At 36.1% G+C, this 27,843-nt stretch overlaps 1 protein-coding gene across 1 annotated transcript in view; it reads left to right on the top strand.

Moving 5' to 3' along the window:
- The window catches only part of Slain1 (SLAIN motif family member 1), a 59,788-nt gene extending 34,446 nt beyond the window's left edge, over positions 1-25,342 (top strand). Inside the window, exons 3-7 of the mRNA XM_015499329.2 lie at positions 6,326-6,475; positions 8,662-9,003; positions 15,784-15,939; positions 22,420-22,702; positions 24,249-25,342. Of these exons, the coding sequence (XP_015354815.1) occupies positions 6,326-6,475; positions 8,662-9,003; positions 15,784-15,939; positions 22,420-22,702; positions 24,249-24,324 (1,007 nt within the window). The 3' untranslated portion in view covers positions 24,325-25,342. The remainder of the gene's footprint in view (positions 1-6,325; positions 6,476-8,661; positions 9,004-15,783; positions 15,940-22,419; positions 22,703-24,248) is intronic.
- Positions 25,343-27,843: the final 2,501 nt, after the last annotated feature.

Here is a 27,843-nt window from a genome sequence, read left to right as displayed (position 1 = left end):
AGCAGCCTCCGCAGGCTCCGCGGGACGGTTCCGGGAGCCGGAACTCGGCCGCCCCGCACTCGGTGTTCGCTCCAATAAGCTCAGGTTCTAAGAAGCACCCAGGCGCTGAACCCTAGCAATCTGTCTGCAAGCCGCAGGCGAATTGCAGCCTGAAATTACCTGATCTATGGCTGAATGAGCTGCGGTCAGTCGAAAACAGGGAAGGTGACGTCAGTTTACCAACATGGTGGCTGCTGGCCTCCTCTGTGGTCTGACCGGTGTGGAGAACCGAGATGGACCGCTTCCTTCCCCCGTCTCGAACCCAGAATTCAGCCCTGAGTACGGTGCTTGCGCGGCTGGCAGAAACTGCAGCGCTGTAACCCTGCATCTCTATCCCAGCGCGCGCTGCAGACTCTAGCCGCGGGGCGATTTGCTGAATAAGCAGTTACCCTCCGTGCGACAAACCTCTCGAGTTTGAGTCCCCGTAGCCGATCCTTGTGCGATGGAAATCCTTCCTCCAGGTTCAGGAGCACCCCACTATTGCTGGAAATTCCTAACAAGATATCCTTTAGCCGTCCTGACTTGTCATACTCCCACACAGTGAAGCAGCACACGGGGGTAATGCACTCCCCTCGCCGCCATCTTTTATCTCCTCCTCCTCCTGTTTAATTTTGATGGGTCGGTTACCCTAGTCTCAGGTACTTGCCATTAGTGATGCAGAATCATTTAGTGTTGGAGGTCATAAGACTGAGATTGATAAAGTTCAACAATTTAGTAGTTACTTAGAAGTTTTAAGGAACTGTTCTCATAGGTTGATATCTCCACTACGCTTCTCAGCTGGATTGAAATGTCCAGACTAACGTCTGTGTTCAGATATTATACTAAATTATGGTTACTTTAAGCAGCTGGATTCAGGGTAGGAGTGGTAGGATGGTTTGAAGTAAGGAGTTAACTTGCCAAAGTTTTGAGAATGCACTGTGTCAAGATGTGTTAGATACTGAATTGTCTTTGTAGTGAGGAAAAAGTGTGAAAATGGTTTGTCTACAGAACATATTAAAATGTTGCTTTATTTTTTAACTTTTTTCAGTTTAATATAGTACTGATCTTTTGCGGGTTATTGTGAAATTTTAATTAGATCAATTAATGTTTTTTATATGAATTAAGTCAAATCACTTCAATTTGATTTTGATTATGTGCATATATATATATATTCAACAAAATTTGAATAGTTTCTTTCTTTGCAGGGGATAGGTAGTGAGGGGTTGGGCACTTTTCCACTTAATTACATCTGTAGTTCTAGTTCTTTTATTTTTATGTTTTAGATTTTGAGACAGGATCTTGCTATGTTGCTGAGGTTAGCCTCAAACTTGTAATTCTCCTGCCTCAGCCTTGCCGGGATTGCAGGTGTGTGCCACTCCACCTGCTATTTCTTGTAATTTACTATTAATTTAGGCTCAAAGATGATCAAGGATTGGTAGAAATGTATAGTTCCTGGGAACTTTTTTGTTGTCACAGAATAATTTTTGGTGGGGGTAATTAAAGAACTGGTTCTTAAACCTGTCCTGTCCCCTCTGTTCTTATTACTTTCTTCATGTTATCATTTGTCAAATCTGTGAGATTTTTCATAGTTTAGTGATATACAATGATGAATAAAAATATACAGGTGTCGTAATTTAAGTTAGGCAACTCTGAAGATATATAGAAAGTTAATAAGTTAGATCATTAAGCACGTTGAATCTCTCTCTCTCTCTCTCTCTTTTTTTTTTTTGCATAAAGATGATTTATCAGTCTGCAACTTAGTCCCGTACTACATTCATTTTAGTGGAAAATGCTTATCAGGCAAGGAGACAGTAGAAAGTCTAACCAGTAAGAGTAGTGGTTTTTGTTTCTGTTGTTTTGCAGTATGGTGGCACCAGAGCCTCATGCATGCTAGGCAAGTGCTCTATCACTTAGTGGGCAAGCAACATCCCCAGCCCAAGAGAGTATTTTTAATACAGTAGTTTCAGAAAAACTGTAAAGGTGGACATGAAGTGCATAGCAGTGGATAAGAGCAATAGTGAGATGATGTGAAGTACTGTTAAGATCTTAGGAGAAATGAGAAGCCACTGCCTAATTGAATGGGTGAGAGCAACACAGTTAAAGTGATGACTGACAACTTTGGTGGTGGGCTCACTCAGGCTGGCTGAGGATAGCTTTGCTGCCTGTGTTGGTGCAGTTTGTTGAAGAGCAGGCAGTGGTAATATGGAGAGAGGTGGTGAGTGGCTTAAGGAAATTGCAGTAGAACTTGGAGCATGCAGTTGCTCAGTGTGCTGGGAGGCAGTTTAAGTTTGGGAAAGAAAACCTTGCCAAGTATGATACCTTTACTCAGTGCATTATTACTTTAGAGCCCAACTGTGTACAATTCTGGGGACTGGAAAATTAAATGAAAAAAAAAATCCATGCCATTTTCAGTTTTTCTTATAAATAGATCTTTGGAGGAATGTAGAAAAATTTCATTGCTATTGTTCAGTAGTTTATTTCCTCCTTTGGCAAAATTGTCTCTTTCTATGGTCATTTTGATCATCTTTGTGTCTCTCAAATAATTTAACATCTTTATATGAAAAAAATAGTTAAATTAATTGAATGTAAAAGATAAAACTAACCTTTTTAAGAGTTCTTTCATATTTTTCTTTATAAAAGCAATTTCTGTTATGATTCTTTAGCTACATAGTGAAGAGTGAGGAGGATGTGCATGCTTCCGCTCCTCTCCCCCTCTCCTCCTCCACTACAAGCTTGGGGGCACTAATAGAGCATAGTTGTTTTGTGAGCTTGCCTCTACAATAACTCTCCTCCCTCTTCTTTAAACCTCAATGCTGAAGAACAATGTAGAACATTCTTTCTTGCAATAGATGCTAATTGTGTTCTTAGCCGGGATCTTGCTGTCACAGCCACAATAACTGTGTCATTGTGCAGGGAAGCCGGGTCACAGTAGTTATTGTGCAGAATAATGAATGCTGTTTATTTGTGATGTGTCGTTCACTGCATCTGTGGGTGAGAACACACAGTCACTGTAATTTGCCTGGCCAGCAATCAAACTGATGTAAAATAACATCATCTGTTAAGCAAGTTAGCAGCCACAAAGAACTATTGACCTTTTTTTAATATAGAATATTTAATGAGAGACTTTGAATAATGGAAATGGAGGATGCAAGAACAGCTACCTAGTGTGTGTTGCACGTTAACCCCTATTTTGCAGTATATTTCCCGGTCAAGTTGACCTATACAGAAGCAAGGGACTGGGATTGCATGTCTGCTGTGGCTCAGAGTGGGAAGAGTTGCTTAAGCACAATAAATTATGGATGGATATGTGACATAAATGTCTGGAGTCAATTGAGAACCAGGCTTCGTGGCTATATCTCTTTAATGAAATGTGGATTCTGAAAGCATCCCTGCCGGCTTTTTTCACCTACATAAGGAAAAGATAATTTGAATGTGATGGTGCTTACCTTAAGAGTTCTTGCTAAAGTAAAAGGAAATATTCTGCTGTTTTAAATAACATTGATGGGATTTTACAAGGATCTCAAGAGTGAGAGTTTGGCAGCTGATTATTTTCTTGACTCTCCACATCCTACAATTTCTCCCCATCCCACTGCCCATTTTCAAGTACTTCTCAGCTGTAGGACTGTTCCTTAATGTTGCTCATTAGAAGGGACTTGGGAAATGATTTTCAAAGCAGTTAATTTTATGCTTGTTTCTTCCAAGTTTTGTCAAATTTCTAATAAATATAAACCAAGTTATTGCTTAAAGCGAAGTTTAACCTGATTTATATGTACCTTTATTGTATTCCCTGCTGTCCTGCATAGTAGATGTCTAAATGATTCCTTTTCAGAAAACATTCTAACACAGTGATTTATACCATGTGAAGAAGAGACAGTAAATGATGTCCAGTGTCATAAGATTTTACAATTTCAGATCTTTTTCATGGTCCTGGAATTTAGAGATTATAAGGGGATGCTATCTTGGGAGGGAGAAATAACCTAGGACAGATGAGATAACAATTATCTTACCTGTCCATTATAAGTATAATTCTTTTTTAAAATTTTAATTCAATATCAAAATAGTCTTAAAGTAATACCATAGATAATCCCACTTTTTTTTTGTTAAGTTTATATATTTTTATGTGGTACAGAGGATTGAACCCAGTGCCTCACTCATGCGAAGCAAGCACTCAACCGCTGAGCCACAACCTCAGCCCTGAGAATCCCACTTTTAAATTTAAATAATATATATTCCGTGCAGAAAACTTGGAAAATATATATATATATATTTTTAACTTTAAGCAATCACCAATCATCTCTGCATTGCCATGTAAAACACCTGTCATAATGTTTTGGTGTAGAGGCCCTTCTGCTAGTGTGTTTGTCATTTTTCCATTAACCTTATTTTCAGGTCAAGGTCATTTGGATGTACTAGTCATTTTAAATTTCTCCCAAGTACAAATTGGCATAAAAGATTTTTTATTCAACATGTTGTGGTGTTTATTGAAAATTAACCTAAAAAATATAGGACTGTGAATGGTTAATATTAGAACATTTTTGCACAGTTTAAGTCTTCAAGTTTTTTTATTTAGTTTTTCTTTTGACACTGAACTTTTTTATTTTATAGTACTTAAACCTTTATTCAGAAATGGGAAATGTTTCTAATTTAGAAATTCAAATACATTTTATTTCATGAAGGCATTGACTTTAATCTAAGTAAGAATAATTTGCTTTCTCTTAATGGATGTTTAAATGGGACCCTAATTCTCAAATTGGTTATTTTTACATATTTTTCCCTTAGATAAATGAAAACCAATTAAGATATTCTTATGAAAAGTTGATTTGTTTTTCTTTCTTTTAAAAAATCTCTTCCCTTTTTCCTTTTGACAAATGGACATCTGCTTGCATATAGCTAACTGCTGCTATTTTTTGCTTCTGTGACAGCTAGCCGATGGCGGAGTCTCTTCTCTTCAACGGCCTCACTGGCTTTTCCTTATAGTCCTGTTGCAAGACTCAGCCCTTATAGCAATGGCATTAATACTCCCAGCTTCTCTAAAACCTCAAATAAAGCAATACTAACACCTGAAAGAACAGGTAATATTTCAACTTCTTGACTAGTTGCTTGCTTTGCAATTCAGTCACTAAACTCAAACGTTCATCTTTCATTGAAAAGTTTGAGGGTAATCTTGATATAATGAAGAGTTTTGCTGCATCCTTATTTCAATATCGAAAGGCCTAGCATTAGCATGTACTCTAACAGCACTGATCTCAATTGTGTGTAGGAGACTGTCTTCCCCTTTTACAAAAGCACACATATTGTTGTGTGTTTCCAAATGCCTGATGTGCTTATATAGTCAGTGGGTCAAACAACTAGTTTTTATAATGATTCAATTTTCCAAGATTGCAGGTCTTTATATCTTGTTTTTTTGTTTTTTGTTTTTTTTTTTTGTTGTTGTCGTTTTGTTTTTAATGTTTTTGGGGGAGTTTTTTTTTTTTTAATTAAACTGGGGCTAGGTGGAAAAAATAGCCATAGTGCTATTTTTATAAGGTGAGGTCTCACCATTTCCTTGTTTATCTCAGCACTGGTGTGTTCTATTCCTACAGCTTTCTTCTATTTGGGTCCTTTCTTCTTTGGTTCTTGTATCTGAAGCCATTGCTTTTTTCACTTTTGTGCGTGGCTCCAAGTCTCCCGTGACTACTCACTGGTGTATATTATGAGGGTTTTGTATGTTTCTTTTTATGAATGTGTGCCTTTAACATGTGATAGTTTCCATTTTTGATACTACTGTATGTACCCACTAAAGAATGGGCTGGATTAAATTATAATTAAAAATTATATAAACCCTTATAGCAATACAGAAACATGTATGTATGATTAATTGAAAGTGTCCATAAATATGGATTTTCATACAATACCTTTAGATATTTGTGTCAGTGGGTTTTTTTATTGTGATTAAAAAACACGTGACAGTCTGGTTGTGTGGCTCGGTGGTAGAGCACTTGCCAGCATGTGCAAGCCCCTGGGCTTGCTCCCCAGTGCCACACACACAAAAAAATGACATGAAATTTTCCATTTAAAAAAAAATTTTTTTAGTAGGCAGTGCTGAGTGATTTTGTGTTTTAATTTTAAAACATGAATTTAAGGAACAGTATTCACATGGTTTTATTAGATATGAGTATGTGAAGATGTATTTACTGTCTTCCAAATCGTGATGTGTTGGTCATTTTTTGTGATGTTATGGAAACAGGAAAATAGTGCTACTCTATATGAACTGTAAAGCATATGGATATCAGTTCTTTAGATAACAAGCATGTTTCCTTTGTTTTAGGTTACAACTCCAGGGGCTCCCCTCTCAGTCCCCAGTCATCTATTGATAGTGAGCTGAGTACTTCGGAATTGGAAGATGATTCTATCTCCATGGGATATAAATTACAGGACCTCACTGATGTTCAGATCATGGCTCGTCTGCAAGAAGAAAGTATGTTCTTTTTAAATTAGGAAAGTGAGGTTTCCACTTGAAATACAAGTGGTGGGGGAAGATCAGGCACTTCTCCCAGGTAATAGGCAAGAAATTTGGATCTTTCTCATGTATCTTCCTTCATTATAGGTGAAGCTGTTTTGTGCTTCTTCCATTCATAAGAGCACCATGGGAGTTAGGCACACTTGTACTAAAAATACACTAATATATGGATGTTGTTGGTATGGCCTCTATGGAAACAGGTTGGCAGTTACCTAAAGAAACAAAACACGCAGCTTTCTTGGCTCAGTAGCCTGTTCTCTTGAGCATTTATCCCAGAGCATTGGAAATTTATGTTTATACAAAATCCTGCAAATAAGTATTCTTATCAGTTTTATTTGCAATAGCTTCAAACTCTGAAATTCATATAGATGCTCTTCAGTAAGTGAATGCTTAAACAAATTGTGGTATATCCATAACATGGAGTACTACTTGGCCATACAAAGTTACCATTGATACTACATCTTAGATGAGCTTCAGGGAATCATGCTGAGCGAAGAAAGATGATTTTTCAAGAGATGGAATATTGTATAATTCCATTTATATGACATTCTGAAATGGCAGAATTTTAGAAATAAGGACAGATTAGTTACTGAGGATGAAAATGGGGTGTGGGATCTCAGAAAGGGGGAGAAAATGTAATTATAATAAGATAAAACAAGGGATTTTTGTGATATTGGAACTGTTCATTATTTTGACTGGTAGTAGATATACAAAGCTATAGGTAATAAAACTGTAAGAACCTAATGCATGCATACATACATGAATAAACTGGGAAAATATTGAATAAGATGGGCAGAGTATAATCACTGTTGATACCCTGGTTATCATGCTCTTCAGTAATTTTGCAAAATGTTACCATTGGGGAAATTTGCCACCATTATTTCCTACCAGTATGTGTGATTCTAAAGTTATCTTTTTTTTTAATTTCAAAGTTTTTTTATTCTTAACGAGAATTCATTTTGACATAAGTATGAAAGCATTTGCTCTAATTCAGTCCCCAATACTTGTCCTTCTCCTCTCCTCATCACTTTCCCCTCTTCTCTATTCTATTGGTCTTTTTCTACATTATCTTAAACATACAATTAAAAATGCATTGATACACCTCAGGGTAAATAATTGTCAAAGAATAATAGATCATTGGACATGGGACCATTTATCACTAGTTCTGCAATAAAATTATAACAATTGGTGTAAACCACTTCAAAGGCATTAACCCTGTCAAAGGGCACAGTAAGATCTAGATCACACAAATGGGCTAAACTTGTTTTGGGATTGTGTTTTCAGGTTAACAGAAACTTGGCTAAGTGTCATTTAAGCATATCAGTTTCCTGCTTTCAGAATTGGTCATGGCTATTATGGGAAACATGGTAATGCTTTTGCAGGATTTAATAAGATACATTTTGAGGGGAAAAGTAGTTATTTTATATGATTATTAGCAATAAATTTAAATTCTCATTTTAAAAAATTAAGGCTAAAAGATTGGATGTCAGTTTCAGAAGTTAAGTAGTTGGGGATAGACTGCTTTAAAAAAATGGTTCAAGTTAAATCATGAACAACTCACAGTTTGAGAATTTCTAGATCATTATCATGCAGGATGACCTAAAACTGAAGTATTGAAGCATCAGTGGGCTTTGAAAGAGATAATATTAGTAACTAAAAAGAATAAAAGAGAGATGACCTTGTTAGAAAATATTTGTGCCTTGGGTTTTAAACTTTTCCTTCAACTTTGAAAGTTGACTATAGAGATTTCTTTCTTGAGCATAGTTTTGACTATTTCAGTTCTTCTAACTTATAGAAAACTAAGGATGAATATTTTTTTCCTGAATTTTATTACTTAAATATCTCCAGATTTGAAAGGGAGTCATTTAGGGAAATTGATAGATATGTATTGATAGAGCCATAGCAGGTACATTTAATCTTCACTGGAATTGGGGCAGTCTTTTTTGCAACACTGAATTACCTAATATTAGGTATCTGCTTGGTAAGTAAGTGTATTTGTGTTTGGGGGTATTTTGTTAACTAAGAAAAAGATAAGGAGTCTGTATTTGAATAATTTTTTTGCACAAATTTTCATCATATATTTCATTAATTGTAATTAGTGAGATTGAAATTATAAGATAACAACATTTGTTGTTGTGTTATAGGTCTCAGGCAAGATTATGCTTCCACTTCAGCATCTGTGTCGAGACATAGTTCCAGTGTGTCGCTGAGTTCAGGAAAAAAAGGGACATGTAGCGATCAAGAGTATGATCGATACAGTGTGGAGGATGAAGAAGAATTTGATCATTTGCCACCACCTCAGCCCCGTCTTCCAAGATGTTCACCTTTCCAAAGAGGCATTCCCCACTCACAGACTTTCTCCAGCATTCGGGATTGTAGGAAGAGCCCCAGTTCCCAGTATTTTCCTTCAAATAATTACCAGCAACAACAGTATTATTCACCTCAAGCCCAAACTCCAGATCAGCAACCAAATAGGACCAATGGAGGTAGGTTGTGCTTTATGGGTCAAATGAATAAGTGGCCAGTGTTTCACAGATTTAATTTCATCTTCAAGACCTTATCAGTTTGGTGTAAATTTGCATTTCCAGTTGACCAGCTTTTCTGATTGTGTTTCCCAGATTCATAGATTGATGGCTTCATAAAAACCACCCTGATGTTGCTGGCCTTGGATGAGTTATAAACGTGGAGGATCTTTATGTTGTTGCTCCTCTACCTGTAGGAGAGGCAGGGCATGTGGTGTGAGATCCTGCTTTGTTCTTCACCCTTCACCCATCCTCCAGTGCCTACTCCTAGCACTGAGTAATGGGAAAAGTGTGGATGATGATCTCAGAGTGGACTCAGTTTTTGCATCCAGATTTAGGGGAAGTTTGGGATGTGTTTTGATTTCCTAACATCTGGAATTAAGATGTATATAGCAGTAGGATTATGGAGGTTGAGATTTTTGTGGTATTTGGAAGTTAACCTGTCCTAATGTCAAATATGGTGGGTTGGAGTATGTGTTATTCTTTTATATATATTTTTTCTGTCTTCTTTATCCTTCATCTTCACTCCCATGCTCGGGAGTTAGACTTCTTGACTTCCAAGAACTATAGGGAGAGTAGTCATGTAACATTTTTAAGCCTGGTGTGTTTTTGTATTAATGATCAACCAGACCCTCACGTGCAAATGCCATGCAATATGGAGAAACTAACCACTTAAAATTTTGTATTAAACATTTATAGCCCTTAATTATTATGTTGTACCATTTCTCAGCGTGATCCAATGGTATTTAACAATCTTGCTAGGGCAAATACACATTATATTAGTGATCACCTGTTGCACATTTTTAGTTTTTAAAACCTTTTCTTCCTCTCTACTTGTATCATTTTGCTAATCAAGAGATCATTTAAAAGTTGGGTCATAATTTGCTGTATTTTCCAATTTCAAATTTAAAAGAATGTTAGCTAAGGAATGTCATAGTGACTAAAATGTAAAAGGTCGTAATACCAGCAAGAGGGTATACGTCAGAAGTGAGAGACGGTGCACTTGGAGTTGCAGCTTGTTAGTCAGATGTTGCAGAACAATGTGGTAGAGTCAGGCAGGTACAAGCCCTGCTTCTTGATTAGTATTGTCAGTGGGGACGTTTTCTTCTGTGCCGCTGTTTGTTGCACATTAGAAAAGTGGTATCTGCTTTCATGAAACACCATTTTGGAAAGGATTAGGTTACTTTGAAGTAACTCCTCATAGCAAGGTGGAGATGAGTTATAGTTCAGGGTCTGTAATAGTTTTACATTTCTTGTCTGGTTTCTGCATACAAAGGAGAATGGAATGCAAGGGTAGTTTTCTAGAGACCACTTCTGACTAATGAGTTCAGTGGTTGGGAGCAGAGGCTTTGCAGTCCAGTAGACCCTGAGTCCCAGTCCTGTCCTTACCATTTGGCCCTTCTACATCCGGGTTTTTCAAGCCTCTGAGCTTTGGTTTCCTTAGCCATAAAATGTGGACAAGATAATATCTATATCTCAGAAAACATCTATGATTTTGCATCAAACCATCTGGTATGTATTCTCCCAACCTGAATATGCTACAAGGAATAAATTAAATAGTGAATGTTATGTTGCCTTGAGTGGATGTGCTGAATAAAATTGGCCTCCCATTCCACCCAACCTTTTTAAATTTTTAAAAACATATGGCTTCAACCGATGTGATTCTGCAGTCTGTATACGGGGTAAAAATGGGAGTTCATAACCCACTTGAATCAAATGTATGAAATATGATATGTCAAGAACTATGTAATGTTTTGAACAACCAATAATAAAAATTAAAAAAAAAACATATGGCTTAGATATGAGCCTTCATTTATTATCAGATATCATTTCAACCAAATTATAAGGATAGTAACTTTAAAACTGATATATCCAATGGTTTTCTAAATTACTAAAATAATATTGATAGAAGATAATTATTAGCATTTCAATAAATTGAAAATAAGGTAGAAATACATCTTTATATTTACTGCTTCTATAGCTCCTATATAGTTCTTGGTATGTTTCTCTAAGTCATAGAATTAAAAGTAGCATATTTGGAATGGTTTGTCGGATATCAAAAATAACTAACACTTGCAGGTTCATTGACAACGTTCTGTACTTTGAGGTATAGCAGGGGTCATTAGTGGTGTGATGTGGTCATTGGTGGTGTAGCCACCTCCCCTGTCCCCTGTGTTGACTAGAAGGCTGGGGCTGGCTGCTTGGTGGGTAACTAAGTCTCTCCTCAATTCTTGAAGATTCCCGAGTCTTTGTTCCATGGAGTGGTGAGTCTATTACCCCTTGGCTCTGAGCAAACTTATTTGCATTCTTTCTTTGGTCTGTTCCTCCAATTTTCTGTTGCGTCTCAGTCCTTGAAGATTAAATTCTTGATTTCTTGGGAAGATAAAAACCAGAGCATTGCTTTTGATTCCTTGAACTTTAAAGTATGTGTAGTTATTAATACAGTCTAAGTTGTTTGACAGGGAAGTGAACCTCATTTTCAAATGCTCAGGCAAAGCCTGGATCTCAAATCTTCGCTCCAAGAGGCATGGTATCCTAATCTTTATATTTGGAAGGCTTTATTTGTAAGGGCATATTTCAGGATTATAGATTTGAAAAACTGAGTTGGTATTTAAGTGTGTGTAAAGATTGGTTTTGAAGACTCCATCTGGATTAAGATTGGAGATATAACAAAGAATAATGCGTGAACCTTATTGACTAGATAGTGGTTTTGGGGGAAATTTTAAGGGAAGACTTTCTTGAGATGTTTGGAAATTTTTGTGTATGGGTTTTGATGTTATTTTGCTTGTATGTGATGAAAATATTGTGGTTCTATAGAATTATTCTTAGGATATTCATATGCATTCAAAGTGTCAAGATGCCTGCAGCTTTTATAATGTTTAACTAAAGCAAACAAATGTTTTTGCTTTGCCATATTTAATTCATCTTCACATATACAATCAGTAGATCTAGCTAGAAAATATTCAACTGTTTGTTATCATACTATTTCAATATTTCTAAATATTTGAAAACTTATGGTAGATGGAGAGAAATTTTAAAAGAATTATAAATTTAAGAATTAGAATCTCAGTTTTCTAATTAATAGCATATAATTATTTCCCTCTTTGTCCTTGCTGTTTAAAAATATGGAGTGAAAGTAACTTAGTCTCATTTGAAGCTTACTTCATGGCCGCATTTGAGAATGGGAGTCAGAGGGATTTGAATCTAGGTATTTTCAAAATACCTAGATGTAGATGATAAGAATTTATCCCTTTTAAGTCCTCATTTCCACCACATACCTTCTACTTGCACATGCATGCATAATACTTGCTGAATGTATTAAATGTCTGCTGAATGGGGCTAGGAGATTTAATAGGAATATGAGGGTATTAGATATACGATTAGTAAAAATTGACCTTAGGGATGGCTGGGGATGTAGCTCAGTGGTAGAACACTTGCCTTGCATGCACCAGGCCCTGGGTTTGATCTCCAGCATCACAAAAACATTTTTTTTTTTTTTAATGACAAATCAAGCCTCAAGGAGTTATAGGAGGTCCTGTTCCCCCCAACCCCCATTAAGGCTTAGCTTTTTGAGTTTGATTTACTCACAGTTAACTGTGGTCAGAAAATATCAAATAGAAACTCTCAGAATTAAATAATTTATAAATTTTAAATGATGTTCTTATAGTATATTCTTATGTATAGTAAGGATTAACAACAACTTAATTTTTATTAAACTTTATCATAGGTGTGCGTGTACAGGAGAAAGAAGTTTGGTATTTGTGTGTTTTGGTACTGTGGACCCCTAGTTGGGAGGGATCCCTGAGGATAAGAAAAAAATACTATAATGAGGAAAATTGCCAAGAAATTAGCAGTCAACAGCAGTATCTGAGTGTTATTTAGAAGTGAGCATGGAGAGTGAGGGAATATGTAAGTCATGGATACCTCAGCTAGGTGGTGTCTGAGCTCCTGTGAGGGGGGATAAATATGCTAATTATTTAAGTATTTGTGAGAGTTAGCAAATTGAGTAAAACATTTTTATGGTTTTCTGTCATAGCACTAAATTTTCTTATTATACTTTATTATACTTACTGTATGAGAATGCTTATAATGCTTGTCTGTTCCCTACACTACCCCATGGGGTGAAAGTTACTGGACAAAGTCAGAGTTGATGAGTCTAAGTAATTTAGAGGGAGCAGGGTGTGCAGCAGGAGGAAGAGGAGATGAGTCTGGCTTGTCCTTGAATGCATTTGGTTTAGAATTCAAGCTTATCATTGGTTTTCTGATTTAGCGTGAAAGAAAATGACCCTAAGCTTGGATGCCCTGGTATTTTGGGATATTTATTAATAAAGATATCTTGTAGAATTTAAGTAAGGAAAAAAAAAGGTATTACAATGGTTTGTGATCTTCCAAAAGTTTAACTGTACCTTTTTAAATGCTATCCATTTAATATTTAATTTATTTCAATTGGAAGAAACTAAGGTTAATTTTAAATTTCAATTTATTTTAGGTTTTGTTTTTTCCCCCCTTAGCATCAATAGTGGAAAAAACGCTGAGGAAAATGCAGTTTAGACCACAAACTCAATGAGAATTGGGGCCTATGTCTGTTTTATGTATTGTGGTATCCCAAACATCTTAGAATGCCTTGCATTTAGTATGTGCACAATAAATATTCCTTCCCTTGTTTGTTCCTTCTTTCCACAGAATGGGGAAGGATGGAATGGAGGGACCATCGTGCTCACACTATCAGAGTGCCCTCCTGTGGTTGGGAGCTGGCTGAGTGGTTGGTTGGGGTCACTGGCATTGGAAGAGTTCACTAAATGTTAGGCATAATTAACAGGACTTGGAGTCTAGGGTGGAGAGAAAAGATGCATTTTGGGAAACTTTTAGTAATGTAGAAGAAAATGTGTGAACGGAAGAAAGAAATGAATCTAGTTTTGTACTTGAACAGGGTTTGGCTTAGAGTTCATATATACTGTTTGTTTTGTGAGCTTGAGTGACCTGATACAGGCACTGTAGTCTTGGGCAGTGGGGGTTGTATATTAATAAAGAAAAAACTGCCTTCTAAATTTGTGCTACTCCTTATTTCAAACCGAACCAGGTTGAGATTTGTGTGTGACTCTGCTGCCTCCTAGTGGCCACAGACACACATGGCAAGGAGAAAGAGATCCAAGCTTTCTCTTGGTCTTTGCAATCTCTTTGTTGGTGCACTAAAGAGAGTTAGCATTCTCAAAAGTTCACATGGTCCTGTTTGTGCGATGAGTGGATATCTAAAGACATCTCACATTGAACTTTCACTAATTTGTTCCATTTTGATATGTTGGCAAAAGATTTGGCAAGTGTTAGTTTTGACTCTCCTAGGTTTTATTTATTTTTTATTTATTTATTTTTTTTTAAAAATATTTTTTAGTTGTTTTTTTTTCTTTTTTTCTTTTATAATTTTAATTTGTTATATATGACAGCAGAATGCATTACAATTTATATTACACATAGAGAGCACAATTTTTCATATCTTTGGTTGTATATAAAGTATATTCACACCATTCCTGTCTTCATACATGTATTTAGGGAAATGATATCCATCTGATTCCACCATTTTTTTTACACCCCTGTCCCCTCCCTTCCCCTCCTACTCCTTTGCCCTATCTGGAGTCCGTCTACTCCCCCCCATGCTCTTCTCCCAACCCCACTGTGAATTAGCCTCCTTATATCAGAGAAAACATCCAGCATTTGATTTTTTGGGGGGACTGGCTAACTTCACTTAGCATTATATTCACCAACTCCATACATTTACCTGCAAATGCCATGATTTTTTTCGATTTTATCGATGAGTAATATTTTATTATGTATATATACCACATTTTCTTTAACCATTCATTTACTGAAGGGCATCTAGGTTGGTTCCACAATTTAGCTATTGTGAATTGTGCTGCTATAAACATTGATGTGGCTGTGTCCCTGTAGTATGCTGTTTTTAAGTCCTTTGGGTATAGACCCAGGAAAGGGATAGCTCCCTCAGGTCAAATGGTGGTTCCATTCCCAATTTTCCAAGAAATCTCCATACATTTTTCCATATTGGCTGCACCAGTTTGCAGTCCCACCAGCAGTGTATGAGCGTACCTTTTTCCCCACATCCTCACCAACATTTATTGTTGTTTGTGTTCTTTATAGCTGCCATTCTGACTGGAGTGAGATGAAATCTTAGAGTAGTTTTGATTTGCATTTCTCTAATTGCTAGTCTCCTAGGTTTTAAAATAAGTTTGTAATGTCTACTTTTTTTTTTTAAATTAAATAGCTGTAAGATTGTTTTCAACCTTAGTTGACATAATTTCATCCACTTATTGAGTAGGAACAAACAGGTAGTATCTGATTAGATAGGTGCCATCTCTTTTTATAGGACACATACTTTCTTTTAATAACAAGCGATTAGGTGAAACTCTTCTCGTTGGAGAGTATGTTTTCCGATAGAAGAGGTTAATTCTCTGTTACCTTGTTCATTATGCACATGATGCTTTTTGTTATTGAGCAAATATGTTTTTATTTACTTTTGAAAACAAGTGTTTTAGTTGGCATGGAATTTGTTACTTTTAAAAAAATTTGTTTTGTAGTTGTAGATGAACAGAATGACTTTATTTTATTTTTATATGGTGCTAAGGATCAAATCCAGTGCCTTACACATGCTAGGCAAGTGCTCTGCCACTGAGCTACAGCTACAGCCCTGAAATTTAGTTATTTTAAAATTAGTAAAATTCTTTTCTCTTCCAGATAAGCTCCGAAGAAGTATGCCTAATCTAGCCCGGATGCCAAGTACTACTGCTATTAGTAGCAATGTTAGCTCTCCAGTCACCGTGCGGAACAGTCAGAGTTTTGACTCAAGCTTGCATGGAGCTGGAAATGGAATTTCAAGAATACAATCTTGTAGTAAGTTTAATAAATTTTAATTTTATTACAATTTTTAACTAGTTGTAACACCATTAAGGAAAACAACTTACTATTCCAATTCTTCTTTTTAGAACTTTTTCTCCTTGTCTTGTAACTTTTCTGTATTTTGCCACTACAGTTGAGTTATATTTTCACCAGTGCCTATGTTCCCAAGTAATAACACTCAATTACATACAGGCCTTTAATATCCAATGCTAGCAGACATATTAAATGGTCATTAATTTATCCATACTGTATAAAAGTAACCTCTTTTTTCTTTGTAGAGTCTCCTTTTTCTAGCTGTCAGCCTGATACTTTTACTTTGAATAAACACATTAATTTTGTCTAGCTATTGCTTTGGTCTTGTTGTTCACCATTCTGTAGCATTTCTACAGAAGTGTGTGGACAATAGTTTTTATTTGCTACATTTCAGTACATCTCTATCTGTTCTACCCATCAGTAAGCATTAAACATGGTGCTCCAGTTTGTGTGAGGATTTGGTGGTTCTAGGGTTTTTTCCCTGTTCCTACACATGCTCTTCCTATAGGTTGTTGGGGTTAAATTTTAGACAGGTGAAATGACAATTTGCCTGAGGCCAGGCAGATGGAAGAACATAGATTTCAAACAGGTCCGATTACTCTGGGAGTTTATGTTTTTAACTACTATGATGTTCTGACTCCAAATTCTGTTCTTCACTACCTGACATTGTTCTCCCTCCCTTTTCATTCACTTTACTTCTATTTACTTTCAAAATACAACCCAAATGCCAGCCCTTCAGAAAATCTTCATTTCTTCCTTGATGACCCTAACACATTCTCCTAAATATCACCCAAATAAGTGTAGAATAGGTAGATTTTTGGTGCTTATTTCTATTATTCATTATACAGGTTGAGCATCCCTAATCCAGAAGTCCAAAAATCTGAAATGCTTCAGAATCTGAAAAACTTAAATGCTGACATGATGCCACAAGTGCATTATATACCCTGGGACTTTGTTTCTTACACAAAATTATTCCCAGATATATATTCCCAAACCTGGAAAAATACAAAATCCAAAACGCTTTGAGTAAAGGCTACTCAACCTGCATCATGCTTTGTCAGTATGTTTGTCTTCCTTACCAGATAAGCTTCCTCTGGGCCCGAGAGGTAGTGTATTTGACTTTCTTTTCCCAGCGACTGGAATATTGCTTTAACATAATGAACTCAGTGAATGCTTGCATGAATGCTTGCCATGGAGTTATATCTTAGGGCTTGACCTGTTGAATATTTGAATTAGTGATTTATATAAAGACACAGAGACAATCTGTGACTTTAATAGTGTCTTGAAACTGAAATGACTGTGAAATTTATGTCATGAGCTTAATCAGTGGACCAAATGTATCATGAAGAAATTTAAAAGGAATGTACAGTTCTGTATTCGAGTTACAGAAATCAACAATACAAACATAGGACAGGAGGAATGTGACTTTGACAATAAAAAATATGATGCCAATTAGGAATTTTTATTGAGTCCAACTCAGTGTGGTTAATAGCATATTTGAGTGCCAGGAAAACCTGTAACCCAAAATAGAATAGAATGTATAAGAAGAAGAGTGTCCAGCTTTGGGCTGGGCTTGTGGCTCAGTGGTCGAGCACTTGCCTGGCACATGTGAGGCACTGGGTTTGATCCTCAGTACCACATAAAAATAAACAAATAGAAATAAAGGTATTGTGTCCATCTACAACTAAAAATATAAAAAAGAAACAAAAAGAGTGTCTAGCTTTGAGTAAAGTGCTCAAAAAATAAAACATATCAAAAGAACATAGGAACCGGTTTGAAGAAATTCTCAGTGACCAAATCTAGGACAATTTGAGCCACAGAATAAATGATTATATAATAATGGATCATAATTGAAAGAATGAAATATAAATCCATGAGTTCATACTGAAGTAAATAAATAAATGGAAAAGAGGGGAAGTTCTTTACAGTAAAATTCCAATTAGCATATCTAAAAGAAATGAAGAAAATAGAAAAATTATTATTTGTAAGTCAAGCATAATGCTTAGGAAATCCCCAAGAAGTTGTGTCATTGTGTAACAGAAGGTCAGTCATAACTTTTGGTTTCCAGACTTGGGTTGCTGCTCTAGCATCCCTGCCCACTCCAAGCCTTGCTCTTTATCCATGCTTTCTCAGTTTCTGTCATAAAGACTTCTGGTTGTGGGCCATTTTGCTTTCAGAAAGGAGCCAAGGTTAGGTAGAGAAAGTTGGAAAGGTAGTATGGTATGGAAAGACATAGTTGTAGTTGAGACCTGAGTTTGGGTCTTTTCGTAATCATAAACTGTGGGCAAGTTATATTCTGTTTAATTCTTGATTTCTCATTTGTAAATAGGATTATGCCTATTAATTTTAACCAGTTTTTCTTATCAGTTCTTTTTTTTTTATCAATGGCAGTTATCTGTCTTGTATGTATGAGAAATAACACTGCTGAGAATCTATTTCTGAAGTGTTCTATAGTTTTATTTCAGATGAAATTGATTGGAATTTCACTGAATTTTGTGAGAATAACAATAGCAGGTGTAACCTGGAATGGCCAGTCCTTTGTTGATTTAGGTCTTCTTTAATGTGTCTTAACAATGTTTTGAAGCTTGTTATGTAGAGATTCTATATATGAACCTAAAATTATTTCTAAATATTTGGGTTTTTTCTAAATTTTTTTTTTTTTTTAGTTGTAGAGGAACACAATATCGCCCATTTATTTATTTATTTATTCATTCATTCATTTTTATGTGGTGCTAAGAATTGAACCCAGTGCCTCACACATGCTAGGCAAGTGCTCTACCACTGAGCTATAACCCCAACCTCTTTTTTTTATGTTTTTATAAATATTATTTTTTAAATTTTAGTTTTTCCTTATTTGCCAATATTTAGAATACAATTAACATTTATGTTTTGATATTGTATCCAATAGGCTTGGTAATTAAATTCATTTTTCCTAAGGTGATGGAATTTGATATTTTCCCAACATAATATGCATATGATCACTAAAACATGTTCAGAGGGTTTTAATAAAACCTTATATGAAAGAACCCAACCGTCCATCATCAGGAGAGATTGTGACATTTATACAGTGGAATACTACATAGCCATGCATCAGCATAAATGACTGAGACACAGGAGAGAGCGTATCATGTGATTCCATTCATGATGAAGTTCAGGGCAGGAATAGCCAGTCTGTGATGATCAAAGTAGGAACAAGTTACCTCTGGGGAGTATTGCCTCTAGGACTCCTGACAGAACCCCTGAGGCTCTGGTGATACTGTGTATCTCGGGATGGGGAGTGGCTACAAAAATGTCTTTGCTTTGAAGATTCACTGAGCCATAGACTTAATATTTACATAATTTTTCTTTTTTTATGCGTCAAAAGAAACTGAACCAAATTCATATACAGACTTTATTTTAATTAAGACTTTATTTTTTGAATATAGTAACATTTTCTACAAGGTTTGATTCATTTTATTCTTTGGAGAAAAATATCACAACATCTTAAAATTTTCTGTCTAACAGTTTATTGCTTTTTAATGTGAAACAATTGTATAATGTTGGGAGAGTGAAGACATGAAGTTTTTATGAATAGCTGTCCAGAGAGGTCTCTTCATGTGAGATTTTGCTGCTGATATAAAGATAATATAATAGCTTATACTCGTTAATTGAGTGCTTACTAAGTGCCAGGCACTCTTCTAAGACTTTAAGTATATTAATTTATTTAATCTTTAAAATGACCTTATGAAACAAGAAAATGTCATAATAAATATTCTTTAAAGAATATGTTTGTAGGGCTGGGGTTGTGGCTCAGAGGTAGAGCGCTCACCTTGTACGTGTAAGACCCTGGGTTCGATCCTCAGCACAACATACAAATAAATGAATAAAATAAAGGTATAAAAAAAGACAAAAAAAGCTTTTTTTTTTTTTTTTAAAGAATTTGTTTGTAGTAAGCTATTTGTACCTACAGATATCATTTCTGTCTTCCTTTCTCTAATTGTAACTCTTAGATTGTCTCCTTGTTTTATTTCCATTAAACCATCCCCAGGGCAACCCTCAAGAAATCCTAATGTCTTCCAGGCAACCAAGGAAACATTTTTCTAGTAAGAACTCAGATTATAAAATTCATTGAAGGAAAGAAGGCTGTGCTTAGAACTGGCTTTATATATACAGTTGACCTTTGAACGATACCAGTTTGAACCATATGGGTCCACTTATGCATGAAATTTCTTTTTTCTTTTCTTTCTTTCTTTCTTTTTTTTTTTTTTTTTTGAGATTTGTGGAAAGTATGAAAGAAATTTGCAGAATAATCATATAGTTTAGAAATATAAAAAAATTAAGCAAAAGGTATGTGAGTGCATAAAATGATGTAGATAAGTCCATTTTTATCACTACCATAAAATATAAATGTCTCTTATAAAAAGTTAAAATTTACCTTTTTCCTCACATCCTCATCAATATTTATTGTTATTTGTATTCAATAGCTGCCATTCTGACTGGAGTGAGGTGAAATCTCAGTGTAGTTTTGATTTGCATTTCTCTGATTACTAGCAATGATGAACATTTTTTTCATATATTTGTTGATTGATTGTATATCATCTTCTGAGAAGTATCCATGTTCTTGGCCCATTTATTGATTGGGTTGTTTGTTGTTTTGGTGATTAGTTTTTTGAGTTCTCTATATTCCCTAGAGATTAGTGCTCTATCTGATTTGTGAGGGGTAAAGATTTGCTCCCAAGATGTAAGCTCTCTGTTCACCTCACAGATTGTTTCTTTTGCAGAGAAGAACTTTCAGTTTGAGTCCATCCCGTTTATTGAGTCTTGATTTATTTTTTATTTTATTTTATTTTATTTTAATTCTTGCACCAAAGGAAGAAGTTAAGGAAGTTGGGGCCTAATCCTACATGATGGAGATTGGGGCTTACTTTTTCTTCTACTAGATGCAGGGTCTCTAGTTTTATTTCTAGGTCCTTGATCCACTTGACTTTGGTGAGAGGGGTTTAATTTCATTTTGTTGCATATGGATTTCTAGTTTTCCCAGCACCATTTGTTGAAGAGGTTTTTGGTGCCTTTGTCTAATATAAGATAATTATAATTTTGTGGGTTAGTCTCTGTGTCCTCTATTCTGTACCATCGGTCTACCAGTCTGTTTTGGTGCCAATACCATGATGAAGCCAATATAGAAAGCAGTATAGAGATTTCTTGAAAAATTGGGAATGGAACCATCATTTGACCCAGCTATCCCTCTCCTCAGTCTATACCCAAAGGACTTAAAAATAGCATACTACAGGGACACAGCCACATCAATGTTTATAGCAGCACAATTCAATAGATGAATGCATAAAAAAAAATGTGGCATATATACACAATGGAATATTACTCAGCAATAAAAGAAAATAAAATCATGGCATTTGCAGGTAAATGGATGGGATTATAGAAGATAATGCTAAGTGAAGTTAGCCAATCCCAAAAAACCAAATGCTGAATGTTTTCTCTGATATAAGGAGGCTGATTCATAGTGGGTTAGGGACGGGGCGCATGGGAGGAATAGATGAACTCTAGATAGGGCAGAGGCGTTGGAGGGGAAGGGAGGGGGCAGGGGGTTAGAAATGATGCACATTATTATCTAAAGTACATGTATAAAGACACAAATTGGTGTGAATATACTTTGTATACAACCAGAGATATGAAAAATTGTGCTCTATATGTGTAATAAGAATTGTAATGCATTCTGCTGTCAAATATAAGTAAAAAAAAATTAATTAATAAAAGTTAAAATTTATCAAAATTTACCAACATCAACACTTATAGACCACACCCAGTCTCATTCAGTAGAAAGAAGTGTAAATGAACATAAAGATGTAGTATTAAATCATAGCCTCATAAAAATATCTGTTGTGCATCACTGTATTACTGTGATCATTTACTGACCTCCTCCTGTGGCTGTAGTGGTGAGCTCAGGTTGTTAGTAGTATTCTTGAAAAATGCCCTGGGACACTGATCATCTCCACTTGAGCAGTTCCTCTCTCCAGTAAATTGTGCATCTTGTGAAAAGTAACCCCTTGTGGGTTTCAAATAGTTTTTACTGTGTATATAATACATATCACATACAAAGTAGTTATGAATGACTGTTATTGGTAAGATTTCACATAGGTCAAGAGCAGCTACTAGTTAAATTTGGGGGAGATCAGAAGTCATACTTGGATTTTCAACTGCATGGGGATTGGTTTGTGTACATGCACACACTGTCCACATGTCGGCTCTAATTAGGCATTTCACAGCGTTGGCTATTGATAGGAGGCTCTTGTCAAGGGTTAGGATTTCCTAATGCTGAATGTTATCTGGAACCTGTATGTCATTTACCTCCTTTTAGACAATATAGGCTCCTCTGAATATAGTACATGTTTCCTGAGTTGGATGGCAGCAGAGGTTTCCTTATATGAGTATTGTTTTCTCTTCTAGTTCCATCACCAGGACAGATTCAACATAGAGTCCACAGCGTGGGACATTTCCCAGTGTCTGTCCGGCAGCCTCTTAAAGCCACAGCCTACGTGAGTCCAACTGTTCAAGGCAGCAGTAACATGCCTTTATCCAACGGCTTACAGTTGTATTCCAGCACAGGAATCCCTACCCCAAACAAAGCTGCAGCTTCTGGGATCATGGGCCGCAGCGCACTTCCAAGACCTTCATTGGCAATAAATGGGAGTAACCTGCCTCGGAGCAAAATTGCACAGCCTGTTAGAAGGTAGGCCTGTTGGTTTATATAACTTCATTTGCAGTTTAAGTTTGAAACTGCTCCAGGAACCACCTGACTTGCTTTGACTCAGTTTAACTCAGCAGGTCACTGCCCTGGAGGACATGCCTTGTGTGGCCAGGTCCTCTTCTCTGATCTCATCTTCTTCTGTAACTCCATACTCTTTTCACTTTTAAGACACTACTTGCTTTAGCTTGAATTTACCAGGTAAGGCCTATTTCCTGAGCTTTGGTAGTTTCTTCCCACTCTGAGTTACCTGCATGGCTTGCTTCCTGCCTCCTTCAGGTCCTTGCTCACATGACACCACTGTCCAAAATTGTAAGCTCCATGAAGGTGGAGGGTAATTGATTCTTTGGTTCACTGTCACATACTCCCAGTGCCCAGCACAGGGTAGGATCTTAAGTATGTATTAATTGAATCAATCATTTTTATATCGAAATGTGGAAACGTTTTGTATGCATATGCATATTCTCTCCCCACACTTACGATTTAAAAATCATCTTAGTGATACTCAGTATGGGCTTTATCAGCTTATATTGGTAAGTTTGATATGTTCTAGGTAGAGTGGTCTTTTTTCCCTTCAAAATTCCAGATTACCTGCAGAAGTCATGTTAGACAAGCTCATGGTCATGTTGTACCCTTCCTGAACTGGACATTCCAGAATGTCCAGTTGAGGAGAGATTGATGATGAGAAAATAAATACAAACAACTCTTACGAGAAATGAGGATATGAAAGAAGAGAGGGAGGGAACCATAGTGAAAGTTTGAAAGGGATGTTGGAACAGTAAATTTTTCTTCTTTATGCATTTTTATAAGCTTTTTATTTTCTGATTAGAAGTCATCATTACTCAGAACATAAACAATTCAGAAACTATTGCAAAACAGAAGAGAAAATAAAGACTGACCCATAATCTTACTACCCAGACAGAAATCATCTGGGTATATGTTTGTTCAATAAATTCTGGCTTATTTCCCTTAGTAAATGCAGAGCTGTGTCTTGTTCATCCTTGAAAAGAATTACATAATTTGACCTATATAGGTTATTGTGGACCATCCATTTATCCTTGTATATGTCTCCAAACTGAAGCCCTGGAAAAGTTGCCAGATTATAAGAGAGAGTCTGTTTTTCCAAACTAAGGAAATACCACATATTATCATTCTTTTAACATTCTTTGCAATGTGATAGGCAAATCTTTGATTATTAATAAGGTTGAAATTTTCTTTATGTTCGTGTGCTATTTATATTCAGTGAAATTGTCATTTATGTTTTTTAGGCCATTTTTCTATTAAAGAGTTTATCTGTTTCTTTCTGATTGAAAAAAAAAACAAAAACAACTTATACATTGCATAGCAGATTTACTTGTATACATATGACACATGCTGTGAAGGCCCAGAAATGTGAAAGGTACGTTTGGGACTGCTCTGCCAGTAGCTTGTCATTACTGAAGGAAGAGCATTGATGGGAGAGATGATCAAAGCAAGTGATGTCACTCGTGGGATTATTAACAGTCTGTTTCCTCTTTTCAACCCTTTATAGTTTCCTGCAGCCTCCAAAGCCTCTGTCTTCACTCAGCACACTGAGGGATGGAAACTGGAGAGATGGTTGCTACTGATGCAGTTTTATGTACCCTTGAAGAATGGGAAAGAAGTGAAAAATGAGGGTTGTGTTACCTAGCTGGCTGGGTAACGGCAGACGTTGGGATATTCTTTCCCTTTTGCATTTTAACATATGTCCTGCGTTGTTTTTCAATGGACCAATCACCAGAGACTAATTATTGCACTTAAATATTTGCCTGAGATACTGCAACATTCTCAAACCCGTGGTTGCAGTATTGTGACACTTAGATCTAGGAAGTTTTTGTAGAACTGCTCTGTACCTGAATACTTTTTGAGAGAATTGAAATGTATCAATAATGCTTTGCCATATGAGGTTTTTTTTTTTTTAAAGTAACTTGTTCAGTTTACTTAAGTGTTCTAAACATCTTTCCATTACATGTTCTGTATTTTAATACATTGCATATTTACAACTAGGTTCTATAACATATGCTTTGAATTTTACTTTTTTATAGTTTACAGGAATTTTATTTTTTGTGCCTATTTCTTTTTACACCTATGTGAACCACTATGAAACAACTTAAATTTTGTGCCATAAAAATATTTTTGTGGTAAGGTACTATTTTTTTAGCTCTAGGAATATATCAGCAAAAATACATCATACAATTTGGGACATAATTTTATGTTGAATGAGCACAACATGATCTGAAGTGTTGCAAAGAGATAGCCAGACAGCAGAGTTAAACCGTCTTGTCTTTTTCATTGTTAATTTATTGTCGTCCATGGATTTCATATTTATAATGGCATCACAAGCTCATTGCACTTAATACCTGCAATGTTTGCTACTATACCACAATTGATTTTTCAATACTTTATTACAAAAGATGAAACTGTAATGTTTTATTAACAATGCTTCTGGAAATGAATGCATTTTAAAGCAAATAAACCCTTTTGATAGACCTTTTACAAAACCCATTTGCACTAATGAATGCTTTCTTATGGTATATGACTTAATATTTGTTACTGTGTACACTGCTGTTTTGGAATGTTCAGAAATAAAGACTCTATTTCAGCAAATCAGGTCATGCATGAATGTGCATCATGAACACGAAGAATACCATGCTTATTATGTTTCATTACAGTTGTGAAAATGATTATTATGGCCATATAGGTTATCTTGGACCAGGACATTTATATTTTAAGTAGGTAGATTTAAAATAATGACATTTTGTAAAATTTATTTTTATCTAAAATACTTCTGATAAGAAATGTGAAGTTTTAGAAAGGCCCAAAAATGCATTTATGAATGAACACTGTCAGCGGAGATTTAATATTTTATGCGAGTTCAATTTGGAATGCTTTCTCAGAAAATTGCAAAGTGGTGGCATTATTCTGCATTATATTTTATATGAGTTGGGAAACATCACCTGAAAGCATTATGGAAAGTTTAGGCAAAGGTGTTTTTGTTTTTTCCCAAAGGCGTAGACAGAGGTTTATTTAGGAACGTAGATACTTATTCAAGTGAGAATGGGAGCAATCTAGAGAGTTGTCTTTGAGGTAAAACAAAGAACATTCATTTAAGGGAGAATGTGGGCCACTTTGGGAAGAGAGATAGGCAAATGTTTTTGTTAGGTTTTAAGATGGAATTCCACCAACAGTCATTAGAGGTTTTCATTAAAAAAAAAAATATATGCCTTTGCATATAATTCTATCTAGAACTGAAAAGACCATTAACAAAATGTGAGCAAGAGAAGGTGAGATATGAAAGAGGAGATAGTAGTTGCTGAACATTTCTGTAGTGGCGAGAACTGGGCAAGGTATTTTGTATACATTTGTCTAATTCTGTTCTATCACCTGTTATCAGCCTTTTTTTTTTTATTGGTTGTTCAAAACATTACAAAGCTCATGATATATCATCTTTCATACATTTGACTCAATTGGGTTATGAACTCCCATTTTTACCCCAAATACAAATTGCAGAATCACATCGGTTACACACTCACATTTTTACATAATGGCATATTAGTGACTGTTGTATTCTGCTACCTTTCCTTTCCCCTACTATCCCCCCTCCCCTCCCCTCCCATCATCCCTCTCTACCTCATCTGCTGTTGTTCAATTCTCTCCCTTGTTTCCCCCCAGCCTTTTTAAAGGTGATGAATTCCACAAAAGTGCCATCAGCTTTTGGAAGACATTTAGCTGGCAAATAGTCAAGCTGATTTTGGAATCATCGTTCTTCTGTATCAAAAGGGTTTTAGTGCCTACTACTAAACTGTCTTCCTGTAATCGCACGTAATTATTACCATTATTTTTTGTAGTACTTGAGATTGAACCCAAGACCTCACGTATGCTTGGCAAGTGCTATACCACGGAGCTGCAAACACAGCCCCAACTTATATTTTTAAAAATAAGTTCACATTTGAGGAAATGAAAGGATTCAATTCATTTTCAGTTCAAATATTTTATATATATATTTAAAAGTCTACTTATTTCTTGGGATTAAAAAAAAATCTTGGATTTGATATTTTTCATGGGCAGAGAGAGTAAAGCCAAGAACGAGTAAGTTGATGACATCATGTTAGGTGGAGAATGCTATGGAGGAAAAAAAATCCAGGAAGGAGAGCTGGGGAAATTGGGGCGGGGAGGGATCACACTGAAAAGGATCATCTGAGTAGGTATCATTAAGATCTGACATTGAGCAAAGACCTTGAAGGTGGTGAGAGTTAAATATCCTGGAGATATTTCATAATATTTTTTACCTGGAGTTCTTCAGAACACAAAATAGGGATGATTTTCACTGTGCATGCTAGGAGAGTGCGTGACCATTATCATTCCAGCTGTGCAGGAGAGAATTCAAGACATGGTGCACCATGGATACTGGAGGGACTGTGCACAGCTTTCAAATTGGGGTCCCCACATCAGCAGCCACAGTCTTTTGGGGACTTGTCAGGAATGCATATTCTTAGGCCCCACACCCATCTATTAGATTAGTCCTCTAGTTGAATTGCAGAGTGCTCTTGAGAGAGGCCACTGGAAAGGAAGGAATGCCTGTGTGGAGGCTGTGACCGGAGCATTCCTGTGTGCTGAGGAAGAGCAAGGAGGAAAGTAGTAGGGAGGTCAGAAAGGTGACAGGTAAGGCCAGGTGGGTATGGCGGACCTCAATAACTTTAATTTTCTCTGTAATGGGAAGCTTTTGCATGACTTTGAGCAGTAGAGTATGATTTGACATTTTTACTTCAGGTTTCTTTTTTTTTTTCTTTTTACAATTTTGGGGATTGAACTTGGGACCTTGTACTTGCTGTGCAAGCACTCCACTGTTAAGCTGCATACCCAGCCTGATTTGGCACTTTTAAAAATGTTTCTCTGGAATTTGATGAAAATGGACTGTTGGAGGGCAAGTGTGGATGCTGGCAAAATGATAATCAAGGTCTTTTAAACCTCATCTCTGAAGTGACATCTGAATGTAAACACAAGGAGGCAAGAATCCTTGAGGCCACCTTAGAAGCTGCTCTTAGAGTATTGTCTTTAGCCTTACTAGATAGGTGCCAATCTATTTCCAAATTGGTTGTGCCACTTTA

The sequence above is a fragment of the Marmota marmota genome, unplaced genomic scaffold (assembly GCF_001458135.2).
Source record: "Marmota marmota marmota unplaced genomic scaffold, marMar, whole genome shotgun sequence".
NCBI lineage: Eukaryota > Metazoa > Chordata > Mammalia > Rodentia > Sciuridae > Marmota > Marmota marmota.
This window is presented reverse-complemented; position numbering and strand designations above follow the sequence as displayed.